Raw genomic sequence first — 21972 nt, forward strand, 5'->3', positions numbered from 1 at the left:
ACTATTAACCTCTAATGATCTCAGTAGAAGTTGTCATTAAGGATTGTGAATTTAGAAGGTCTACAAAGTTTTTGTTAAATCAAATCAAGACTGATTCAAAGGTGGGCTCACAACTTGAGCTAACTCAGCAAGTTTGTACCAAAAAGAGTAACTTCTAAGGAAGGTACAGTTTGAATTCCTCAGAGAGGCAAATAATTTCAGTTATATTTCTGCTATGAACTAAATATAAAGGATAACATCTAAATTGCTGACAAAAACGTGACACCTGAAAACGTTCCTCAATTCATTAGCTCATTTTAACATACAAAAATTGAGATATCAACTTATGCAACAGTTAACCAATGCAAATATCTCATCTTATTTTTGTATGCTTACTTTGCGTCTCCTCTTTCATTTGCTACACTTGACTGTTGTTTCAAATTAAATGACCAAACCGGTGTCTTTCTCTGTTTGTGTGGCACCTTGATTACACAGCAGCCAGCACAATGGAGGCGGCAGAGGGAAAAGCTTAGGTATGACTGTAATGCAAGTAAATACACAGAGAGTGAAAACATAGGAAAAAATGTCTAATGAAAACAATTATTCCTTTGTCTTTCATGCAGGTCTGTCTTTTGTTTTGTATTTTAAAAGAAAGCCAGACTTTGTTATAACGTTGTGAAACAATTTAGAGATCATCTTTGGCAAAGTTTGGTGTAAAAAAAGGAAAACATGTTTTGTCACAGTAGAAAGGTTCACTGGTTTACAAAAGTGTAGATCAGATTATTTCTGTTATTTGCTTTTTCCTGAAGAATATAGGAGTAGAATCAGTTTTCCTGACAAATAGTTCTGTATGTCAGAATTAAGCTGTCCAGTAGAGAAATAACTTTGCATTAAGAGAAGCCATACCAGATGAGAAAAACATCAAATCAGATATCTGATTGCCAGGAATAGGCAATTTTGACTTATTCACATAAAGATATAAAACATCTGTTTATATCTTGATGCCGTACATGTTAGTGCTGGTGATGGAAAATTTCTTCCTGATCCTGTGGAACATGAATTTGTGCTTTCAAATGTGAGTATGCTACCCCTACCTTTTGCAAACATCACAAATGTTATCACAGCTTCCTTCTCACTGATTTCCAGTGGCAAATATGCCTTCAGATGATAATTACTTGGAATTTATACTCTTTTCTGCTAGTTCTCAAGTCCATCCTTTACCGGAAAGAGCACTATATTAAAAAAAATAGTTTGTTCACAGTAAGATGAACTCACTCACCTTAAATATAATGAAGCGAATGAAGTAAGACAAAAATGCTCTCTGCAGAACGCAGATACTACAGGGAAGCACTCCAGCTTTGAAGTAGATGGCTCCTGTGAACTGGCCATCTGACATTTCTATTCAAATTAAGAGAAACAGCGTTCCCTAATAGCTATGGGGAATACTAATTTGGCATGATTATGATGTATACAGAAAACCAAAGATAATAAGATATTATGGATACATCTCATTTTGTAAGCTGTTTTTACTCTGTACTTGAGAATCAGCACTTTAGGCTTCCTACATGTTGTATGGGAAAAGGATGTTATGGATCAGGGAATTTTTTCTTGTAGTATTGAACCTATGCCTAGTGATACTTGTTTTTACAAGAGTTCTGCTTAGTTCATTCATGTAAAAATTCCCATTTGCATGCTAAATTATCTTTCTGTTGTAAGTAACAAATCCATTTACAAAGATTTAATAAGAAGATCTCTAAGTAGGTCTGGAAGGCTAACCTAGCTAATTGTAATATTGACTTGAATATATATATTTTTTTTAAATGACAGTGTTTTTATATTAATGTACTTGCTCTAAATCTTTATTTCTTACACATAGTTTTGTACAATTTTTCAAAAACCGTATATTTTAGGGAAAAAACACCTTTCCAGGTATTATCATGAAATGAGAGGAGCATAATTTTTTTCCTCCTTTAAAATAGAGAAAATTGAGACTGTGATTTTCTACATGTTAGTAGTAAAGATCAATACAGAAGGATCAAGTATGAGTCAAAGTCTGCTGAAATTGTACTAAGATGGTTCACCAGTGCGGTCTGCCTTAATGGCACCACTTCAGTTTTTCTGTATTCACCCCTGGCAGCTGATTTATTGATTCCTTTCTTAATCCTCATTTTAGTGAACATTAACCTCTGAGGTTACTCAGCAAACAATGTTCTTCAACTGACCATCATAACTCACTAGCACAGGACCTGCGCCATCAGGAAAAAAACCACCCCTCGCAATAATATTAGCTAGACACTACTAATAAACTGCAGTGATGTACCCTGATATATCAGATGGCCTCAATCATCCATACCATGGGCGGAACAGTCCCCAGGGATAGCCAGCAAGGGCTAGCAAAGGCCACCACTGGCACCACTTGGCATGCTTGGTGACTTGTTAGCTGTGCTGTGAGGCACAGCCAGGCAAAGTTCTCAGCAAGTAACGGAGTGAAGGTGGGCAAATCAGGGAGCACACTGGATTCACAAACAGCCTTCAGAAATCTGCGGAAGACATAGCTAAACAGGTCTGTAGACCAAACTTCCAGCAGGCAGAAGTACAATCACTTTACAAATGAAATTGTGGAAACTGAGTTGCCTTCCTTTTTTTTTTAGCAAGAGATACATACATATATTTATTCTGTGTATTTGTTGCTTCTTGATAGGATGTTTCTGTTTATGAAGATTGACAAGTTTTGCTGTGCAAAAAAAAAAGCTGCTGCTTGTCTGCTGTTGGAACAGACAGTGAGAGTAACTTCCAGGCTGAAATCAGTCTCTTAAGGTGTTAGAACAGCAAAGACCTGAAAAATCTGAGAATAAAAATATCCAAATCTTATTGAGCATTTGGTTTGTTTCCTAGCAGTTAAACTACTTCTTAGCATTTAAACTATTCTGTGTCAAACTGCATTTTTTATCAAGGCTTTCTACATCGGATGTTGATATCACGAGGATAACGCACAGATAATATTTCAACGTGGCTGGTATAAGTGGAGGTACAAGAACAGGGAAAATAAAGAGTGAGACAGACCGCAGAGACTAGAGGCCTCATGCATTGTTTGTTGTCAAACACTAATAATCTAGTTTGATGTTTCTGAGAGTGATGTAAAACACAGGGTAACTTTTGCCCAGTCCTTACTCTGGAATTCCCATGTACCAAATGCCACCGAGGCAGAGCAGCTTCCCTGGGACGGCTGCCAGCACTATGAGTACAGCTTGCTGAAAATAACTTGGTGCCAAGAAGATGCAAAGGGCAATCACTTAAAGGGAAAGACGCCACCAGAGGCTTTAGCACAAGCGCAAAAAGGCTACAGCAGCGGTGGGAGAGGAATATATGTATTTCAAGCGAGAGCTAAGTGACAAGTGCAAAGCAACCGCTGCAGTTTCCAGAATTTATTTTGTTAGTTACAATAATTTCAGGTGCCCGTAGGCAAATTTATTTTAAATTTCTTCAGAATGATTAAGAAGTTGGAGTCTAGACAGAGATGTAGCCTGACTTGCTGATGTGCTAGAGACAAGAAAATGAGATAATTTTGCCAAACTCAGTTCTTTATGAGCAAATGTTTTTTGCAAGATACGGTGAAGGCTACATAACTGCAGTGTTAAACTTGTTATGTCAGAATTAGAGATAGCAAAGGAAGACATTAAGAATGAGACAGGTCCCAGAAGGACTTGAACTGTTAGATGGTTTGGGTCTTCAAAATAAAATGCAATAGAGATTAGTTGCCAGAATGTTAACATAGAATTTACGTAAAACACATAAACCAGCAAGGCCAGGTTGATAAAAGAGGAGAGCGGGATTTTTCTTATCAGACTCAGATATAAACTGAATACAAAATTTGGAAACAATACTACTTTCTTTATGTAACATGTACAACCCTCTTCCATATATGAAAGATTACCACAAAGCCTAGCAGACTTCTCCTTGCATGCATAAGAAGGGAATTTGGATTATATCTACATTTTCTGTACCGTGCAGTTTTTTAGGACCCCTTGACAGGCTAAACGTCCAGTCATAAATCTGATCTCTCATCTTGTGAGTTTCTTTTAGACCCTAAATTTTTTTCCATGTCTGTGTGTAATAACTCACAAACAATTAATAATTAGAATTTTTTATACCGTTATACAATTCAGAAGGATATACAAATATTTAAAATCCACACATATATTCTGTCAGTTTTCCAAAACAACCATTGAATAAATATTTTATAGAATTTCCAAAAATGTTATAATAATTGAGTAATCAATTGCTGGTACTCTGAACTGGTATTGTCAAGACCTGCAGAAACATTGGAATTCGGTCAGTATTCACACACTCCGATATGCAAAACTACTCACATGATTAAATACATTGTTAGACATCTAAAACATTCAGAGTATTTAAAATCACCATTCTCCATATGAAAAAGAATTCATGGCCATATTATTGTTCTATTATTATTATTCTGGAATAAATAAATTCTCAAAGAATGTGTGAATGGTCCAGATATTCGTATGTAGTGAGACGTCACAGGGTGAATGAGGAAGGTTAATAAGTGTTCTGGAGTAAATAAATAATAATCCTCATTGCTTCTTGATTCTAAAGGTCAAATCTTTAAGTTTCCAACACTCCTCTCGGGTTTTTTTTACTCCCACATCCTCAAGAGGGAATACTTTCTAGCACTGCATAAACTAGGTCTATAGTATCTATTATATGTGACTTGTCTCAATTATTCTCTTTTAAACATGGAATGATTTCTTTGAAAAATTGGAAGAAATATATCTTGTACTTGGAAAGGGAAGTGTTGAGGAGGATGATAATCCTCAGTTTCTCAGCAGCTCAGTCTGAAATTTTGCAGAGATGTCTCCTATACAAGGAATCTTTACCCTGATGCTGGAGACAGCCTGTACGTCACCAGAATCATGTGGTCAACCATTGTAAAGAAATCTGTGCAAAGCTGGACCCAAGCCCCTGAGTACCACTGCTGTTGGACAGATTAAATATTTCTATGGGCATCCATCGTAAAAATGCTGGAGGTCAAAAGACCAAGACTTGATGGAAACAAGGAAAAATAGAGATGAAACAGACTTAGTATTACTAATTTTATAGCCAGTGTTTGTCCTGGTTTGAGGATAAATGTTGGATGGAGGAAGGTGCATTATTGCAGACATTTAAGGTGCAAGATACAGTGCAATTTCTCCCTGTCATTCTCTGTATCCACCCTTTCCCATTTCTTCCTCCTCCGCCCTTTCACTCACTCTCAGCCCACACCCTGCCCACACACAATGCAAAGCAGAGATGAGGCTTTTGGGTCACGGACGACAAATTCTCAGGGGAAAATTCTGGTTGGAGCCACACAGCCTTGGATGTGGCCAGCGACACTGAGGAAAGGTGCCCCTTTAGCAGAGCAATGGGATCAGACGATGGGAGTGCCTATAGGGAACATAGCTCCGGGGTATGTAAATTTTCCACCCCTGCCTGCTGCAAGGAGCCTGTGCTTTGGGTTCAGCAGGAGGCGGGTATAGTTTGCACTCAGTGTGCACATGGTAGGTGAACTGAACCCCTAATTTTTATTGTTTTTTTTTTTTAAAAAAAACCAAATAGGTGCTTGAAGTCATTCTATTCTCAGTTTAGGAAGAACTCCAAATCCCTAAGATACAGAGCAATTTTCCATAACAAACTGTTTCTTTTATGAAATGGCAAATTTCCATAGTAGAAGACTCTGTCAACATAAACTGCTTGTACAAATGTTTGGTTCTTCTGCAGTCAAATAACCATATTCATGCACAGAAAACAGAACACCTAAATATTAAACAGTAAATAATTTCTGAGTTAATAAAAAAATAATTTTCTGAGTTAGAAAATCTGGAGTGACAGAAGCTTGAATCTCCAACTTTTAAAAGATATATATGCACAGATAAGAGAAGCCATTTCCAAAAACTAGCCTTTCATACATTTATGTTTCCTGAGTTTCTATCTGTGGGGAATAGAGATGTCTTACTTAAATGAGTCTTTCTAATCTGACTAATGTGTTACATACTACACTTTCATCCTCTGCTGGTACTGTGGCACACTTTGCAACATAGAGCAATAGCCTTAAATAATCTCTTAGCTCAATACAATTTTTCCTAGGTTAGCATTTCATTTGGTATGAGTCTGAACATGATATCATGTTCCTATCTGGGATCCAAAGTCTCCAAGACCATCTCTGTTGCCTTTCTCCCTTTCAGTCTGTTATCAATCATAACCAGAAACGTTTCTGAAGTTTTGTGATAGTCGAGGATATACCTTCCCTTCACGCCTCCCTTAAGATGATGCATCGACTTCCTGTGATGATCTACTCAGAGTTCAGAAGGACAGTGGAGTTGTAACGGTCCAAAATCATAAGACAAAAGATTCTCTTTCCTTTCATATTTCACTTTTTTTGAAATTAGTTAGCTACAAAATTCGTTATCCCTAAACGTAGTAATAAGATAAGTCAATTTTCTGGTCTTTGGTTTTTCTACTCTCTAAAGAAAAAAGGCGAATTTAAAAAAAAAGTGAGGAAAGAAAAAAATAGGAAATTTTTAGAAATAGCAAGCAGCTGCTGTGAATGTAATATAAAATATGGACAGGAGAGTAAATACTGCATTAAGCAAAAGCTCAAGAGTTTAAGGAAAAAGAAAACACTTATGTCTATGAGTTCGAGAAAATAATTTTGTATTTCTGAACAGTGGCGGATGTAAAATGTTTGCCCTAGCGTGCATCCTCCAGTTCTTCTACAGAGCAGAGGGTGGGCTGAAGATAACTCTGCCTCTCTTAGCGAACTGCAAATAGCATTAATTTTATTTTTAATAGAAATTAACATTATAATAAAATTATAATCAGTAACTGTTTGGCTATTTCTAGCATTACAATGCACAACCCTTTTGAAAACTCTGGCCTACCCTTTTGTTGAAATCTACCATTGCACAGCTGATGTGACATATTTGACATTTTGATTTTTAAAAGTTCTGAGAATCTCACACAGTGAAGCCAATGGGGGGTACTCCAGCAAGGCACAGGTTTGAAAATGAGCTCCCCAAAACATTCTAAAGAAGTGGATAATTTTGCAAATTCTGAATATGGTCCTTAAAAGAATCTTCATTTAGAGGAAAAGTTTTGGAGTGACAAAGTCAAACTAAAACTTTGTTTCTATGCCTCTATTTGTAAAAATAATAATTGCAAAGCCTCTCTTAAAACCCCCCAACTTTTTCTTTAGTCATCAACATATTCAGAAACATTCCCTTTCTAAATTATAGTTTTCATTAATGTATCCTTTTATACCAGGCTCTTCTAGAACAGTGGATGCCATTGCATGAACGAAGCATGAAAAATGTCTTACCATTTCTTATACCATACACGATAACGCCCAACTTAGGTTGACTCAGCCTCATATCTGCCTGGGCTAAGAACGAGGCCATTCCCTTTTACATGACTGACTTTCCAATGAGTTCCTCTTCCAGCCCAGGGGGACTGCAGGAACACTACCGGCGGTTCATGGGCAAGACGCAGAGGAACATTAATTAGTACACCACCTTTGTGCTCAGCAAGTACTTGACTCTGAAAGACAGTGAGGGCAATTTATGGGACCAGCTGAAAATTACACTACCACTGGTGATTTTGGTAGAAATATCTAGTGGTGGACTGACTCTTCGTAAAAGCTTCCCTGATCTCCTTGCTGCTGAAATCTACAGGTATCCTATGCCTCAGAACCACCCTGTCACTTTCTACAGTGCAGAATATTTGTGGCCAGCACAGACAAATCTGTAGGGTGACAAATGTGAGGGTAGAATATGTTGAGTCTCATCTCCCAACAAGAACCACAAGCGCAACTGTGTTGGCAGTGTCAGTCATATTTGACTTTTTAATGTAAATCAGCTGAAACAATTTTTTCCCTCTGCTGCACTCAAGTGGCACTTGTCTGCAGAATTCAGTGGTATCACGACTGAGATCCCAGTTTGCCACAGAGGCTGGCTTACAGTAGTGACTTTATAAATTAATTATTGTCTCCCATATTTGCAACATGGTCAAGAACTCCCTGGTTTGTTCAGAGGCATTAGATTTGCTCGTGTTGAACTTAATAAAGTGTAAAACAGTTTAGGTAATGAAGAAGTTGTTAACATCACATTGTGACTAATTTTCTGCCTGCTACGAGGCGAAACAGCATCAGTTCCTGTGCCAGAACCTATAAATCAGTGTGGCGAAAAGGTAATTTTTAGACAAGTGTTCTGAGGAGAAAACGAGGATCACAGAGAGTCAAAAAGGGGAAATGCCCCTTTAATAAAATCTTTCAGAAAATGTCTCTAGAAATTGAGTAGCTCAGAGGCTTTTGAAGTTCTCCTAAAAACAGAGCTGAAGGTCAACTGTCAAAGTACTGTCAACAGATGACAGTTAAAGGGTGGCTCCGCAGCTCTGAGACCTCTCTGCTAATTGTTTTCTACATTTTAAACATCAGCACTTTGGGAGACTTTTTTAGAGAATAGTTTGTTTATTTGCAAACTAATTTTCATCAGCTATCATAGAAGCTGCAATGCCAAACACAGATCGACATTAAATGCTTTTTGCCTTATTCTTTTGTGAAATGTGAAATAGTTTTTACTAATACTTAGAAAGCAACAGAAGTCAGCTCAGGCTTGTTCACATTAGCAGTAAACAGGATTAGCCAAGTGAAGCTTTGCATGTTTTTAAACTAAATTGTGAATACCAGTTTAAAGGTTCTAATATAGTGAGACCAAGCTGCAGTCACATATTAGGAGGTCCAGATGAATGTGAGGCTGTCCCTCAAGAGGCTTTCTGATCATCTGACATGTCTAAGCATCATAATCCTCCCTTTCTCACATTATTTGATTTAAAATAACGCTTGCTATGGTGTTTAAGCAAAAAATAAATAAAAAAAAAACCAAACAGAATCCCACACGCCTTTACTCTGCTCCCTAAAGGGAAGAAGAATACATCTGTGGTGCACGTGCAAGCCTCTTTTTAAAGCAAGTGTGTTTCACAGATGAAAAACTGCAACCACGACAAGAAACCACTACAAGAAATTCTTAACACAAAGAAATAATCTCTTTAGCATTATATAGTTATCACATAAATGAAGTATGGAGTGCTGTTATTTTTTTCACTTATTTCCACAATAAGAAACAAGGGTAGTACTAGGCCTATTGGTGAGGAGGGTGAGAAGAGAATTGCTGAAAGATTTGGAATTCAAGGCTTCAGAGGCCTTTGAGCTTTCAATTCAGGTGCTATAAAATAAAAAGGTCTAAGCAGACTTTTCAAAAAGGTCACTGGATTGGAACCAGATTTTCAGTCACCTCTGCCTGCTAGCAGGCACCCAAAGCAAGCAACCGTGTCTCAGTTCTCACAGGCAAGTTGGGAATTCTGTACTAGCGGTGAGATTTTTTTTCCCTCAAAACATACGTGGGTTTTCCTCTTAAAATCAACAATTTTTTGGAACAAAAAAGTTGTTTGGGAGAAGGTACGCATTAGGACAAAACATCCATTAGAAAGGTTTTTCAGGTTCGGGACAGAACTCCTGGAGCTGCAGGTGGAGATCTGCCTGAAATAACCTTCGTGGTCCACTTCAGCAGTGGAGGAGCTCTGGTTGCACGCTGGGGCTCAGCATGGGGCAGCGGGCTGTGGGCTCCGTCCCCCAGGCCCTGCGAAGACAGAGTTCAACCCCTGGGGGACACTGCAGTGGTAATCCACCCGAAGAAAACCAACACAAGCAGAGAGGGAACTTGAATGTTTTTCTCCCATACCCTCTTGAGAGCACTAACCACAGGCTGCTGGCTACTCCTATCTGAGGTAGAATGGGAAAACTTTTCCCAGGCAAGCTCTCGTCCACTGCAATTTTTCAGATCTGGCCATTTCACTTAGAGACTAAAGTGAATTCGAGCTTTTTTGAAAGCTTGACCAATTCTATCAGCTTTGATGATGATATATAGCACGAGCTTCATTCAACGTCCTCATGTTGCACTGTTTTTTGTTACCATACTATTACAGAGGTTATATTTTGGTGGCGGTTATTATTATTATAGATATAGTTTTGTGGTTCAAGGTGACAGGATGTTACAGCCTTACTACATGAAAAATATCTTGTGATACAAGGCAGTACATGTTAGTCTCTAAACAAAATTACCGTTTCCCTGTTATTCCTCAGCTTTTACAATTATTACTTACAGCTGTGTCATTGAAGCAGATCACGGTCTACACTGAAAACAAGTGAGATCTGCCCCCTCTGTATTACAAATACATATACTTTTGCAGATGTTAGCACATAATCTAAAAATTAACTGTGAGGTTGTGATTTCAAATAAAATCTGGTATTTTTTTTTTTCTCCGTGAGAAAAGGAAGGAGAGAAAGGAGGTTTAGAAGGTGGTGGAAGGGAAAGAATGCATCGCAGCTTCTGCAGAGGCATCAAAAGCAGCCTGATGGTACCGCAATGCTGAGGAAGTTGTGGAAAACTGGTATGAAAGAAGTATGGTGAAATGCTAATGAGCCTAAAATTTGGTCTAACTCGTGAAGAGGAGGAGTGTTTACAAGACCTGAAAGCTCAGTGTATCTGATTTTTCACAGATATAAATTGATGGCGTCCTATTAATCTCCGTGGAACCATGCCATTTTGCACTCACACACCAATCCAGCTTTGAGTCTTCTTTTTATCTTTCAGTCGTTCTGCTTTTTAAAGCAGTCCTACAAAAACAAAGCAACAGCGCACCTGAGGAATTTTCTTGGTGAGGAAATACATTCCAGTTTTATCTTTCTAGCTGGCACTTACAGTTCTTCAAGAAAATGAAGCTTTTTTTAATAACAGCATTTTAGAATTTGGAAAGTATACTTTCAGTATAGCAGTTGTCTCTCTACAGTATAGTATTTTCCACTTTATTTAGTTTTGTAAGGGCATTTTCAAGAGTGTTTTTTTAATAACAGTGTCCTCAGATCTGCTAAAGCAGAAAGCAACTCACTGTCCTCCCAAGCCTTGAACAGGCAAAGCTCCTTCTGCTCTTTTGCTGATGTGTGCAAGTTCTCCTTTATTAATCAGGACTAATTATTATTTTCCTGGCTGTCTTACAGCCTTCTAATGACCATATTGATTAAACTGGAGATACCCTGCCTAATTAAATTTATGATGGCCGTTCTGATGCCACTTGAACATTGTTATTAATAGAGACTTAGATATTATGGCAGTGTGCAAAACAGAAATGCCTATGAATAAGTAAAACAGAGCCAAGTCATACCCCAACACTGAAAACAGAAAGGGGCAGTAGCCTGTTTCAACATGGTTGTCAGTTAACACAAAGCCAGAAGCATACTTTTCTCCATGAAGACTGCGTGCATCTGCTTTTATCTCTCTCTGGGTGTCTATGTGAGATCTTCTTCTCCTTCCCAGGAGCCTGGTACGCAGCAAGCCCTCATTCTACCTAACCTTCTTGGAGGTTTAAAGCCAAGCGTAAGTGGCAAGTTGAGGGAAAGGGCAAACCCAAACCTCAGGTGCTGCCCATATTTAGTGCACTTTAGCGTGCAGCCGCATAGATAGGGGAAGCTCACATCACTGCTACACCCTCGGTTTATGGTGGAAACTGGTGAACTGGAAACTACAGAAATATTAAGCAGATGCTGTCCTCTGGGGCTGCCTAAGCAGAGGTCCTAGTTCTTGTTCTAAACTACGATCATCACATATAAAGGGAAAAATAGCTACAGCCTTTGGATGACTGCTGAATGCTTGGGAAAGTCCTACGGCATTTCATTTCTAAAGCACCTGGGAATTGTCACCCCTCTTTCCAAGGGATGAGTCTGTGCACAGTGATGGTAGCTCTGCCACCCCAGACAAGCCCCAGAGTTTAGCCAGTCCTCACAAGCACTGTAGGAAGTGTGCTATGGCAAAAAGGTTGGGTAGGGGGAAAGAAAGGGAATAAGAACGTAGAGACCACAGACCCTTCCTTTCAGAAGGAATAAAGGGTAATTTCCAAAGGGAATAGAAGTGATTACATGGTAGCTCAATATCACCCTCCAGGAGTTGTCTAGTTGAAGTTGAGGTTTCTTAATTTCACTTTTACAGACGTATGTTTCTCTGAGCCATCTCCGAGTTGCTGCATATTCAGTCAAAACATGCCTACCTCCCGCTTTATTCTTGACAGATAATGATCGTCCTTTCCAAAACGTCTTTCCTACATCCAGATGGGTTAGTATCATAGACTGCTATGAAAAACCATATAGAGGTCCTGAGAGCATACAGGTCCTGAGAGCAGTTGCCCCACACATGTGGTTTTTTGCCTCTGTGACAATTAGCTAAACTTGTTTTGATGGGAGATTTTGTGCCCTAATTTTAAAAACCTTACACTGCCGGTATAAACACACGCCATAGTGAGATATTAGTTGGTGAGTTTTCTCATACCAGAAATTTTTGTGGGTAACTACTATAAACCTACCAGCTACAGAAAAAAAATACCTCTGCAACTATCTTCTTCTAAATATTTGTTTCTTATTTTTAAAATAACCTACTCGAAGAAAAATAAATCTTGCTGTTTGTGTCTGCGTGCAATTCTTCTTTAGCTAAACTATAACAAATTCGCCTCTGTGTGCAACTGGGAGAACCCTAACTGCTCATTCCCACCTATTAAGAGGGAGAGATCATCATCTATGTTTATCCATCCAGGCAAACTGGATGTCTTATTTGGCTGGATAGTGAGCTAGCAGGAGCATATCATATACCACCATAAAACTATGTGGCTTAAATAAGTAACTAAACTGAGTTCTCATCCATCCTCACTCACAGCTCCCACAGGGAGGAAGAAAATCAAACTAAATAGGGCCCTTTCATTAGTTTAACACTGCTTACATGATAAACTGATAGCTATAGATTTTTCACTTTCTAAGAACAGAGCACGTGAAAAAAGTATATCACAATTACAGCACCAGTGGTCTGCAGACACCACACTATTAAATGCATGCAAAAGAAATGTGTAAATCATTTGGCTGCTGTTTTTTAAGAATTGTGTCTGCCCCAAACTTTTCACTTACTGTTTTGCCACTGAAGTCTAGCTTCTGGAACTGCTCTCTGCTCTATCAGATCTGGCTCTGATTTGTTAATTTTCTACTTTAGAACTGGAGGCTTTACAACAGATAGATAGATATCGCTAGCCCAGATCTGAGCACTCTGAACCACAGTCTGTTACAGGAAAACAGAAACGATGAGTTCAGAGCTTCAAATGTTGTTTTCTAATGCAATTTTCTTGGAATGGTAGTGTAGTAAGAATAATAGTAAAAATAAAACTAAAAAGCGCTCTAAACAATTTTCAGGAAGATCCAGAAGAATTCTTTTTGCTAAAAAATCTTTCAGAAGTTGACTTTGCATTTTAAATGCCTATGAATTAATTAAATAAATTGTCTTCAATACAACAAATACATTTTATCTCTCTAGTATTTACGCAAAGCTAATACTTCAGACCTGACAAATTCCTGCTACTATCAGAAGACGCATTATTTGATTTCCTCTCATTTACTGTGAAACCACAGAAAAAGGTTACCAGCCACCCTTGTCTGATTGTATATATGGTGCCCAGCTTTGTGGCCCAGCTTTTCAGCTACCATTGTTCATCTTTAGCTGCCTAAATTGACGCACCTTATGTTGGCCAGAGAAAGAAAAAGCATCAGAACTTCAGAACTGCTTTTGGACATTTAGGCTGCACGTCTGTGTGTCCCAGTGCCCTCAGGGTATAAATGCTAAATAACATCAGTTCCACATCCCGAAGCTTGTGACTGAAAAGTGCAATTTTCACACTAGATGTAAAGCCAATGTTTCACTGAATGTATAAAAACTGATGCCCCTGCAAGGGTAAGCCTGTTTTCTGGCCGAGGAACAAGAAAAATGAATGCTATAATTCCAACACAGAGCATCCCATCTTCCACCCAACACGGATGTGGGAAGAGAAATACTGAGCCATCATTTCGTTACAAAACACTTAATTTTGTTCTGGCAGCTGGTAGGACCCCAGCTGTCCCTTTCACTTTCACCCCGTGACAAACACATGGAGCACTGTAATAGTTTCAAGCACGAAAATGAAGAAAAGATGAACAATAGTGAGTTGCTAAGAGTGCTCATTTATGTGGGATGTCTTCCTGGCTGCCCCAAATGGCTTGTTTCTCTGTTAGCCCAACTGCATCAAGAGCTTTTGGCTTGATTACAGGACAGATTAGGTCTTAAATATTTCTTATGATTAAATAAAGAGGTATCAGGTTTTAGTCTGTTGACAGTAACGGTTTGGTTAGTGAGCATTTCTGCTTCATACAGCTTCTGTAAAGGAAATTACCAGTACAAGAAATGGTTTTTCCCCATGACACTGAAAAATTGCAAGAAAACCATATATACGTCACAAAATATCGATTTTCAGACTGTTTCCCATTAAAATATGCTTTAACTATTGGTAGAAAAATCATGGGGTGAGTGAAAAGGAATTACATATGATTGAATGTCTCAATTATACTTCCTAATAGCAACGAAGACACTGGAAAACCAGTCCGCTTCAATGACCTACCTAGAGGTCTGGTAAGGGCAAGCAGAGGGCTGGGTTTCAGAAGGGAAAAGGGGGGAAGGGCAGGAAACAGCTGCTGTTATAATGGTATATTTACATACTAGTTTACAGAATTAAACATTTCACAATTTAAAAAAGTGATCTGCAACACATTGGATCAGACTCAGCAGAGTATGCCTTACTCTGCTGGAATCACTACAACTTTACCGGTGACCACTCTTGTCCCTACGGAACCCTACGGAAATAAGCTCTGTATGAGCAGCCATTCATATCCCATGAAACTTCTGCAATACAGACTTTTTTTGGAGATAATGTGACTGCAAATATCAGTAAACTTTTCATCCACTGCAGAGGCCAACCTTAAATTGTATTTTGTTCTTGATGCTGAATTGAGAATGTTCAGAGAAAGCATTGCAGATAAACTTCCATTACTAAAGTAGAAAAACGGTGTCATTTCCTCATCTGAAGTCCACTTAGCATATTTACTATTAGTATCAACAGTAGTAGTTGCTACAAAACACAGATACATCAAAATGTAGATTACAGAGCTTAAAAACTAAGCTTCTCTAAAAAATGTCTATCAAAAGAAGTGGATAATTTAATTCTAGGAAATTATTACAAACAAATGTCTTACAGATTGTCTTTTGGAAACTTGGTTATCTTCATGTAGTTACAGGGTTGTTCCTTACAGAACAGGCTATAGCCCCTCTAGACTGAGGCTTCCCCTTAGTCAAATTTACTAATTAATCATCTAACAAAAACTATACTAACGTTTGTAAACTTGGGGCTAGGGAAGGAGTGATTTAGTTTTGGAAAACAGCTGGCAGTTCATGTAATGAGACTTTGAGGGGGGGAATGGGCAGGACCGAATGGCATGGAGATTACAGAATAACAGTTCAACTAACGAAGCTTGACTTTGGGTAGTTGGCTGACATGAAAAAAAATATAGCCTCAAGTACCTCCAAAGAGACGGGGCACTAAAGAGTTTATCTGTGACAAGCCTCTTTGTTTCTGCAGCCGTCAGTGAAGATACAGCAAAGGAAATGGAGGAGCTGCAGTTATGCATTTGCAATACACAAAGTCCTTGTTTTCCCACCAGGCACTGCAGACTAGCAATTGTCCATTCACAGCACATATCACATCCTCTGCATTTCAGAGCTAATATTTTTGCAGTCCTTAAGCTGGCATGCTTCAGTCTAGCGGAGTTAATTTTTGTAACCCTTTGAGGTGCCTTGCATGAGGTAGGTGTGCTCGTGTTCTGCAATTTGTTATATGGATTGTTTTTTCAGGTATCATTTTTAAAGTTAAACTGAAAGATTCTCAAATTGCAGAGGGTTTTTATCTACAGCAACATCTCAAACAGAGCTGTAAAAAGTCTCGTTTCACAAATTGGGAAAAAATGAAGATTGCCGGACGTTGAGCATACCTGTATATTAATCCAATTAACAATAGAAATTGTCTGTGTTAGCTGAAATTATTAAGATCACTCGAACACACACACACAAACTCTGACAAGTGGCTCCTCCTCTTGTATTTTAGAATCACACTCCTGAAAACAATGTTAGTTTTATGCTAGCAGTTGCTTTCGTTTCCTGCAGCACACACTGCTCACTGTAATGCTGCAATACTCATTCAAGTCAGATCACTAGCTCGAATATGAACTGAACCTATATGCCGTCAAACAGACGTCAGGCTACATGACTTCAGCTTCCAAGCAAATTTCCACTTTTTTCTGTTTAAGTAGCAAAAGCTATCCGAAAACTGGTGTTGATATAAGACGATCAGCTCCCTCCCTTCCCGCTGAGGATCTGCTTATAAGTCAAATTGCAGGCTGCTTCTTAATTTTGAACTTCTGAACCCAAATGAAATAAAGCAATCTTAGCATGTAGAAAAAAAAAAAAAAAAAAAAAAAGATGTGGTACATGCAGACCTAAAAATGAGGCTGATGATGTGTTCTGCTTGATCTGTTTATTTCCAAGTCTTTCTCTCTCAGCTCTAACTCTCAGACAAACTCGCAGCCCCCTCAGGATAAGGACGAGTTTCTGCTTTCTTCTCCCTTCATCTAAGCCAGCCAAGTCCCAGGTCTCCTCTCCTGCCACAGAGCAGTAGGAAAAGATATAGGAAAAGCAATCACATTTTCCTCAGTGGGGTCAGAAAGGATTACAAGAACAGCTTCTTTCTGCAATCTCCTTTTGCCATCAAATGGTTAAATCAACATAAGTTAAAATTCTCATCTAGTTTGAATAAAGAGAAAAAGGGAGGAAATTCAAAAACCGGTTGCTGTAGTAACAATCACCAGTAAAAATCTTTTCCACCAAATAATAGTATTATCTCCCTCTCCCCCTCACAATTTTAGTTCCCCTTCAAAAATAATCATGCTGCCTCTTTTAGATTTGCTGTACATACCTCAACCATTAAACAAGACATTTAACCATAGTGGCAGTTCTGTGACCTTTGAATGCCGTGAAATCTCTAAGCGGTGCAGCTTGTTCATGAAGACTTGTACTGCAGAATCCAGCAACTGCATCCAGGATTAGGAATAGAATTAAGTAACAACAGCAAACAAAAATAAAAATAAAATTTAAAAAAAAAAAAAAAAAAAAAGAAAAGCAAAAAAGGAAACCTCCCCAAGTCCCCCAACCCAGCCAACAAAACCACCTTAAGAAGCGAAAAGACTCGGGAAGAGAGTGCACTTTTCTGCCAGTGTGAGTGTGAGGGCTGGGGTAGAGCTGAGCTTGCTGCAGTCTGCCTGCCTGCCTGCCTGCGTTCGCCAGCCGAAGGCCGTGCCGGGCTGGGAGGTGCTGTCACCCGCCACGGGCGCGGGAGAGCAGACCAATCCGCGGCCGCACTCGCAGCTCCGCCAAGCGAAGCCTTTTCTGTTTGTGTTTCCTCATTTCGGGAGTGACGTCAAAGGGTTTAGTTTTTCCTCTGCATGTGCTATTAATTTTAAGCGACTGCTATGGGAAGAATGTGGCAGTGATTTAGGCAGGCTCCCCTACTTGAAAGAAACCAGAGTCATAATTTATCTGTCCTGGATGTAGTTTAGGAATATTTTATAATGAGAGGTACCAGAAAGATCCCAAATCTCCTCACAAAATGGGGAAAGGCTATAAATATGCTTATACGTATTGACGTGTTCTTAAATATACCAAATATATTTCCAGTGAGCACTGTTATCTATATGGGTTGTGGTGCAAAATCAGACCTGAGTCTGCCCTTGCTCTGAAGTAAATCAGGAACTGCTTCTCTAAACTCAGTGGTGTCACGCCAGTGTAAACCTGGCGAAAGAGATAAGACTGAGACTACTGTACACATCCCTTTATCAGTCAGCACTAGCTAGACTGCAAATTAGCAAACTTCTTTCATTACCGTGTCAGTCACCCATGCAGTCACCCTTAAGGTCTGCTGCTCCGGGCAAACACCCGTTCCACCAGCAGATCGCAGCCCAGCCGTGCTCACCTACGAGCTCTGCTGTCGACCACCACACAAGGCTTTATTTCACACCAAAGTCCACGTCAAAAGGGAAGAGGCAATAGTAAAGCCTGGCTTCCTGTAGCACGGCATCTTTATCAACAGAGAAGCTATGCAGCTGAAGCTTCAAAAAACAAGTAACGTATGTCAAGGTTAATTAGCATGGGCGACAGAGGCCACGACAGCACAAGATAATTGATAGGAGTTAAGTTGACAACGATAACTGTTTATAGTTATCCTCATAATTTTAATTTTATTGATTTGGTCTTCTAGGGATACCTTTCAAAGAGATTGGTTTACGAGGCACAGTTCACTCCTAAAAAGCCTTAACAGCCTAACATTTAATTTTAAAACATATATGAGCGCTTTTGAAAGTGGATAGGCTGGCAGCTATTGAGAAAGAAATTTCTCAACGATCCACGGAACAGGTACAGAAGTAGTAGAAGTAACAGGAGCTTCTCCACGACCACCAACCGATGTTACCGTAATGTTACTCCAGAGAGGCCAAAATAGTTAATGATTTTTTTCTCACTGGAAAGTCTGCCTGTGCTATCACTGCTAATGTAATCAGCTTCAGCAACAAATGCAAGGGGTTATGGTGCTGTAAATACTGGAATAACATATTAAAAAGTATTAAATAAGTTAGAGATTTACAAAATCAATTAGAGCTCATTAAGTTCATCTGACTGTACTTAGAGAACTCTATGAAGCAATCTGGAATGCATAAATAGGAATATTATTTGTAGTACACAGAAAACCATCATGTTGACCTTCACTCAGCATTGGTGAGGAGGCAGCTGAGTATTGCACTTGTGGAATTGCAGTTCGGGGACCAGTTTTTGGGAATGTCAGTTCAAAATGATATGGGTTCCACTGATAATGATCTGGAGTCTGTGATAAAAGGCTGAGACTGACATTGTTTAGCCCAAAAAAGGAGAGTTGGTAAGAATTATTAACGATATAAAAGGTACATTTACCTAACCCCCCCCCCCGCAAAAACCGCCAATACTAGAGTTTATTCTTTGGCTTAGAGACATTATCTGGCCTTTAAACTCTTTTACAGCCTTCATGACAACATAGCTGCATCTGACTTGGTAGTAAGTCTCCAACTGTGTTTGGGGAAGTGACTAGGGCAATGCTCAAACTCTGTTAGGGCCTGTTCTTAAGAACATGACATTGTAGGTAACCAAGGTCCACTGTTCGGGCCTGTGTTCTGCATTTGTTTATTTTACAGTTTGCAAGGAAGAAGGAAATAACTTTTTCTCCATATTCATTGTGGCTAGAACAAGTAAACTGCAGCAGAGGAAAGTTGTTTGACATAGAAAAATCTAAAGGTAGGAGAGTGGAGTGCTGCAATAGATAGGCTGTGATACTTTGCAGTGTCCTATTACTGGCTATTTTTAAAAGTATGGCTAGGCAACCATCTTTTATGAGCAGTTTTGATATAGGTAATCCTACTTTGGAGTACAGAGATAAGAGCAGGAGATTTCTGAATGTCTATTCCAATCCCATTTCTCATGTTTTCTGCATTTTAGCATTAATCTTATTGATAATATGACACTGTGTTTCATGAATTAGGGTCCTGGTGCATTCAGGTTCTGCACAAAGTCTTAGATAGGTATTGTCTGTCACCTAAAGAAGCTAGACGTTACTTCAGCCACCGGGAATCATGTGGCCCTCTGACAATAAGTGGTCACTGTGGTTTTTGTGACGTAGATGCCTCTTGGGTGAAAAGATGGAGAGGCCTAGAAGCACTTACGATTGCAGTTTCTATTTAGACAAAGATAATCTCAAATGAGTACATGCATGTAAGGATGGGAAAGAGAATGCGTGGCTGTGAAGAGCGTTACAAGGAAGACCTTGGTTTCCTCAGCATAATCACATACTTCCGTGATGGGGTGGAAAGGACTACTGAGAAGAAATGGGCTCCATCTAACAAAGACAGAAGGAAAAGCTTTAGCATAGATTTGTTAATCTGATCAGATACGCGCTAAAATACGCTGTCAGGCTGGTGTCATGAGTATCCAAATAAATGTGACCACAGTGGCCTAGATAAAAAAGCTGAAAAAAGTAAAATTCCATGATTCCTTAGAAAATGTCATTGTAGGAAGGAGGAAGCAAACCAACTGATGTCCAGCCTAGATGTCTCTATACTGATGTAAAATACGTTGAAAATAATAGAAGAAACTGGAAAACTTAATGCAAGATTAAAATTACAAGTTAATTGACATAACACAAACTTGGTAGGGTACGGTCATGTGAATATGTGACTGGAATACTAATATTGAAGAGCACAGCTTGTTCAGGAACAACAGGAGGGAACAAGGTGAAGGAGATTACACCACATATCTCACTCAGATATTCAGAATGCAGCAGGAAACATGTATTGAAGTCTGAATGATAATACAAAGGAAAAAACATATAGGCATTGTTGGGGGATCTGCTGCAGATCCGGTTAGATCAAGTGGATAAATCTTTTTGTTAGCAATTAGCAGGATTGTCTGAAAGCACAGAACTTGGCCATAATGGGAGATTTTATTCATGCAGCTCTTGGAAATCTCTTGCACATGATAGAATGGAGGGCACTGTGCATGGACAGGCAAAAAGATTCCTCCTTCCTAAAATACCTTCCACTTTCTTCCCACTGCTTTATTTCTACCCCAGCCATCTTTGGGAAGGGCTCCAGTATGGGACCGCATATTGTTCTTCATATTGCTGTCAATGACATCTGAGGCAGTATAGTAGTTTTAGGGTGTGGGAATGAGCAGTGAAAAAAGATGTATCTTTTTCAAGGAGCTGCCACTGCTGAGTGAGTTCATGCCTGACTCTTCCTTTCCATATCCCTCAGCTTCCCCCTGAAGTTGCTCTGAAATGTAAAGTTGTAGATGTTATAGAAATTCCCAAGGGTATTGCTACTTTTCCTTAGGGCGTGAACACGTAAGTCTGAGGATGCTGAAGACCGTGATGAAACTTGTCCTTTGATAAATCTGTTGCAGTTTTCTTTGTTGGGGGACAATAAAGGTGAAGAACTAGCGCAGAGGCACAGTCTTCTGTAATGATGAAAAGAAAGGAACAAGAGGGTGGACAGCCATAGTCAAAGAAGCGTAGTGTCAAGGAAGTTTATGTTTATCCCACCCCAGGACAACAGATATACTACTCTTGCAGGTGAGTTTGTATGTTACACTGGATATATTGCTGTTGGGAAACTATTTAAGGCAGATCTCTAGAGGCTGAATCATGTGAGATGGCTGGATAATGACTAGATGTGGCTGTCCTCTGCTGGTTTATTTACAAATTAATGCCCTCAGTTAGCTTTTAAATCTTGTTACAGATGCAATGAATGGCTGGAAGCACCCTTGGTGCACCATCTGTGGAACAGACTGCCTTACAGTTCTCTTGTTCACCTGGGATCTGTGCAAAGTTTTCAGTGTATTTACAAACAGCCTGCGTGAACTGTCAGGAGATGCTGTTGCCTGGTGATTAGCTGATGTTCAGGGTTATCTGGAATGACCCAAGGCCAGGATGGAGAGGGCAGTATAACTCAGACAAGCATGGAGGTAGGTAAGGGCAAGGTGTTGTTCAGAGCGAGGTGGTGCCCAAAGGAGGAACCAGATTGCTGGTGTGACTGTAGACCTCATTTATCCAACCCATAAGGCTGGTGTGTTGGTGCCTGTTTTACACTTCTGGGCTTGACTTCATCTGACAAACTGCTGTCACAACAAAATTACACTACTCCTATAAAGGTGTCTGCAACACAGGGACAGTTTCCAGTTCCCACAAACTTATCCATGCATATTCTATCTGGCTTTCTAGCCTTGAACCTAGCTACCTACTCTCAGATATCTTTTCCAATATGATGAAGAAATGCAGCTGTTTCTGGCAAATAACTTTCCTCTAATAGTGCCCTATGCCCTGTCACAGTTCCCAATCTCCTTTCCATTCATTATCTGCTCTAAT

At 39.3% G+C, this 21972-nt stretch overlaps 1 protein-coding gene across 2 annotated transcripts in view; it reads right to left on the bottom strand.

Moving 5' to 3' along the window:
- PDE7B (phosphodiesterase 7B) overlaps positions 1-17355 on the bottom strand; it is a 179118-nt gene extending 161763 nt beyond the window's left edge. For both annotated transcript variants that reach the window (XM_054197326.1, XM_054197325.1), the window contains exons 1-2: positions 17203-17355; positions 16951-17065 (exon numbers count right to left, since the gene is read on the bottom strand). In XM_054197326.1, the coding sequence (XP_054053301.1) occupies positions 16951-16971 (21 nt within the window). In that variant the 5' untranslated portion in view covers positions 16972-17065; positions 17203-17355. The remainder of the gene's footprint in view (positions 1-16950; positions 17066-17202) is intronic.
- Between the last annotated feature and the right edge of the window lie 4617 nt (positions 17356-21972).

This window comes from Rissa tridactyla, chromosome 3 (genome assembly GCF_028500815.1).
Source record: "Rissa tridactyla isolate bRisTri1 chromosome 3, bRisTri1.patW.cur.20221130, whole genome shotgun sequence".
Lineage (NCBI taxonomy): Eukaryota > Metazoa > Chordata > Aves > Charadriiformes > Laridae > Rissa > Rissa tridactyla.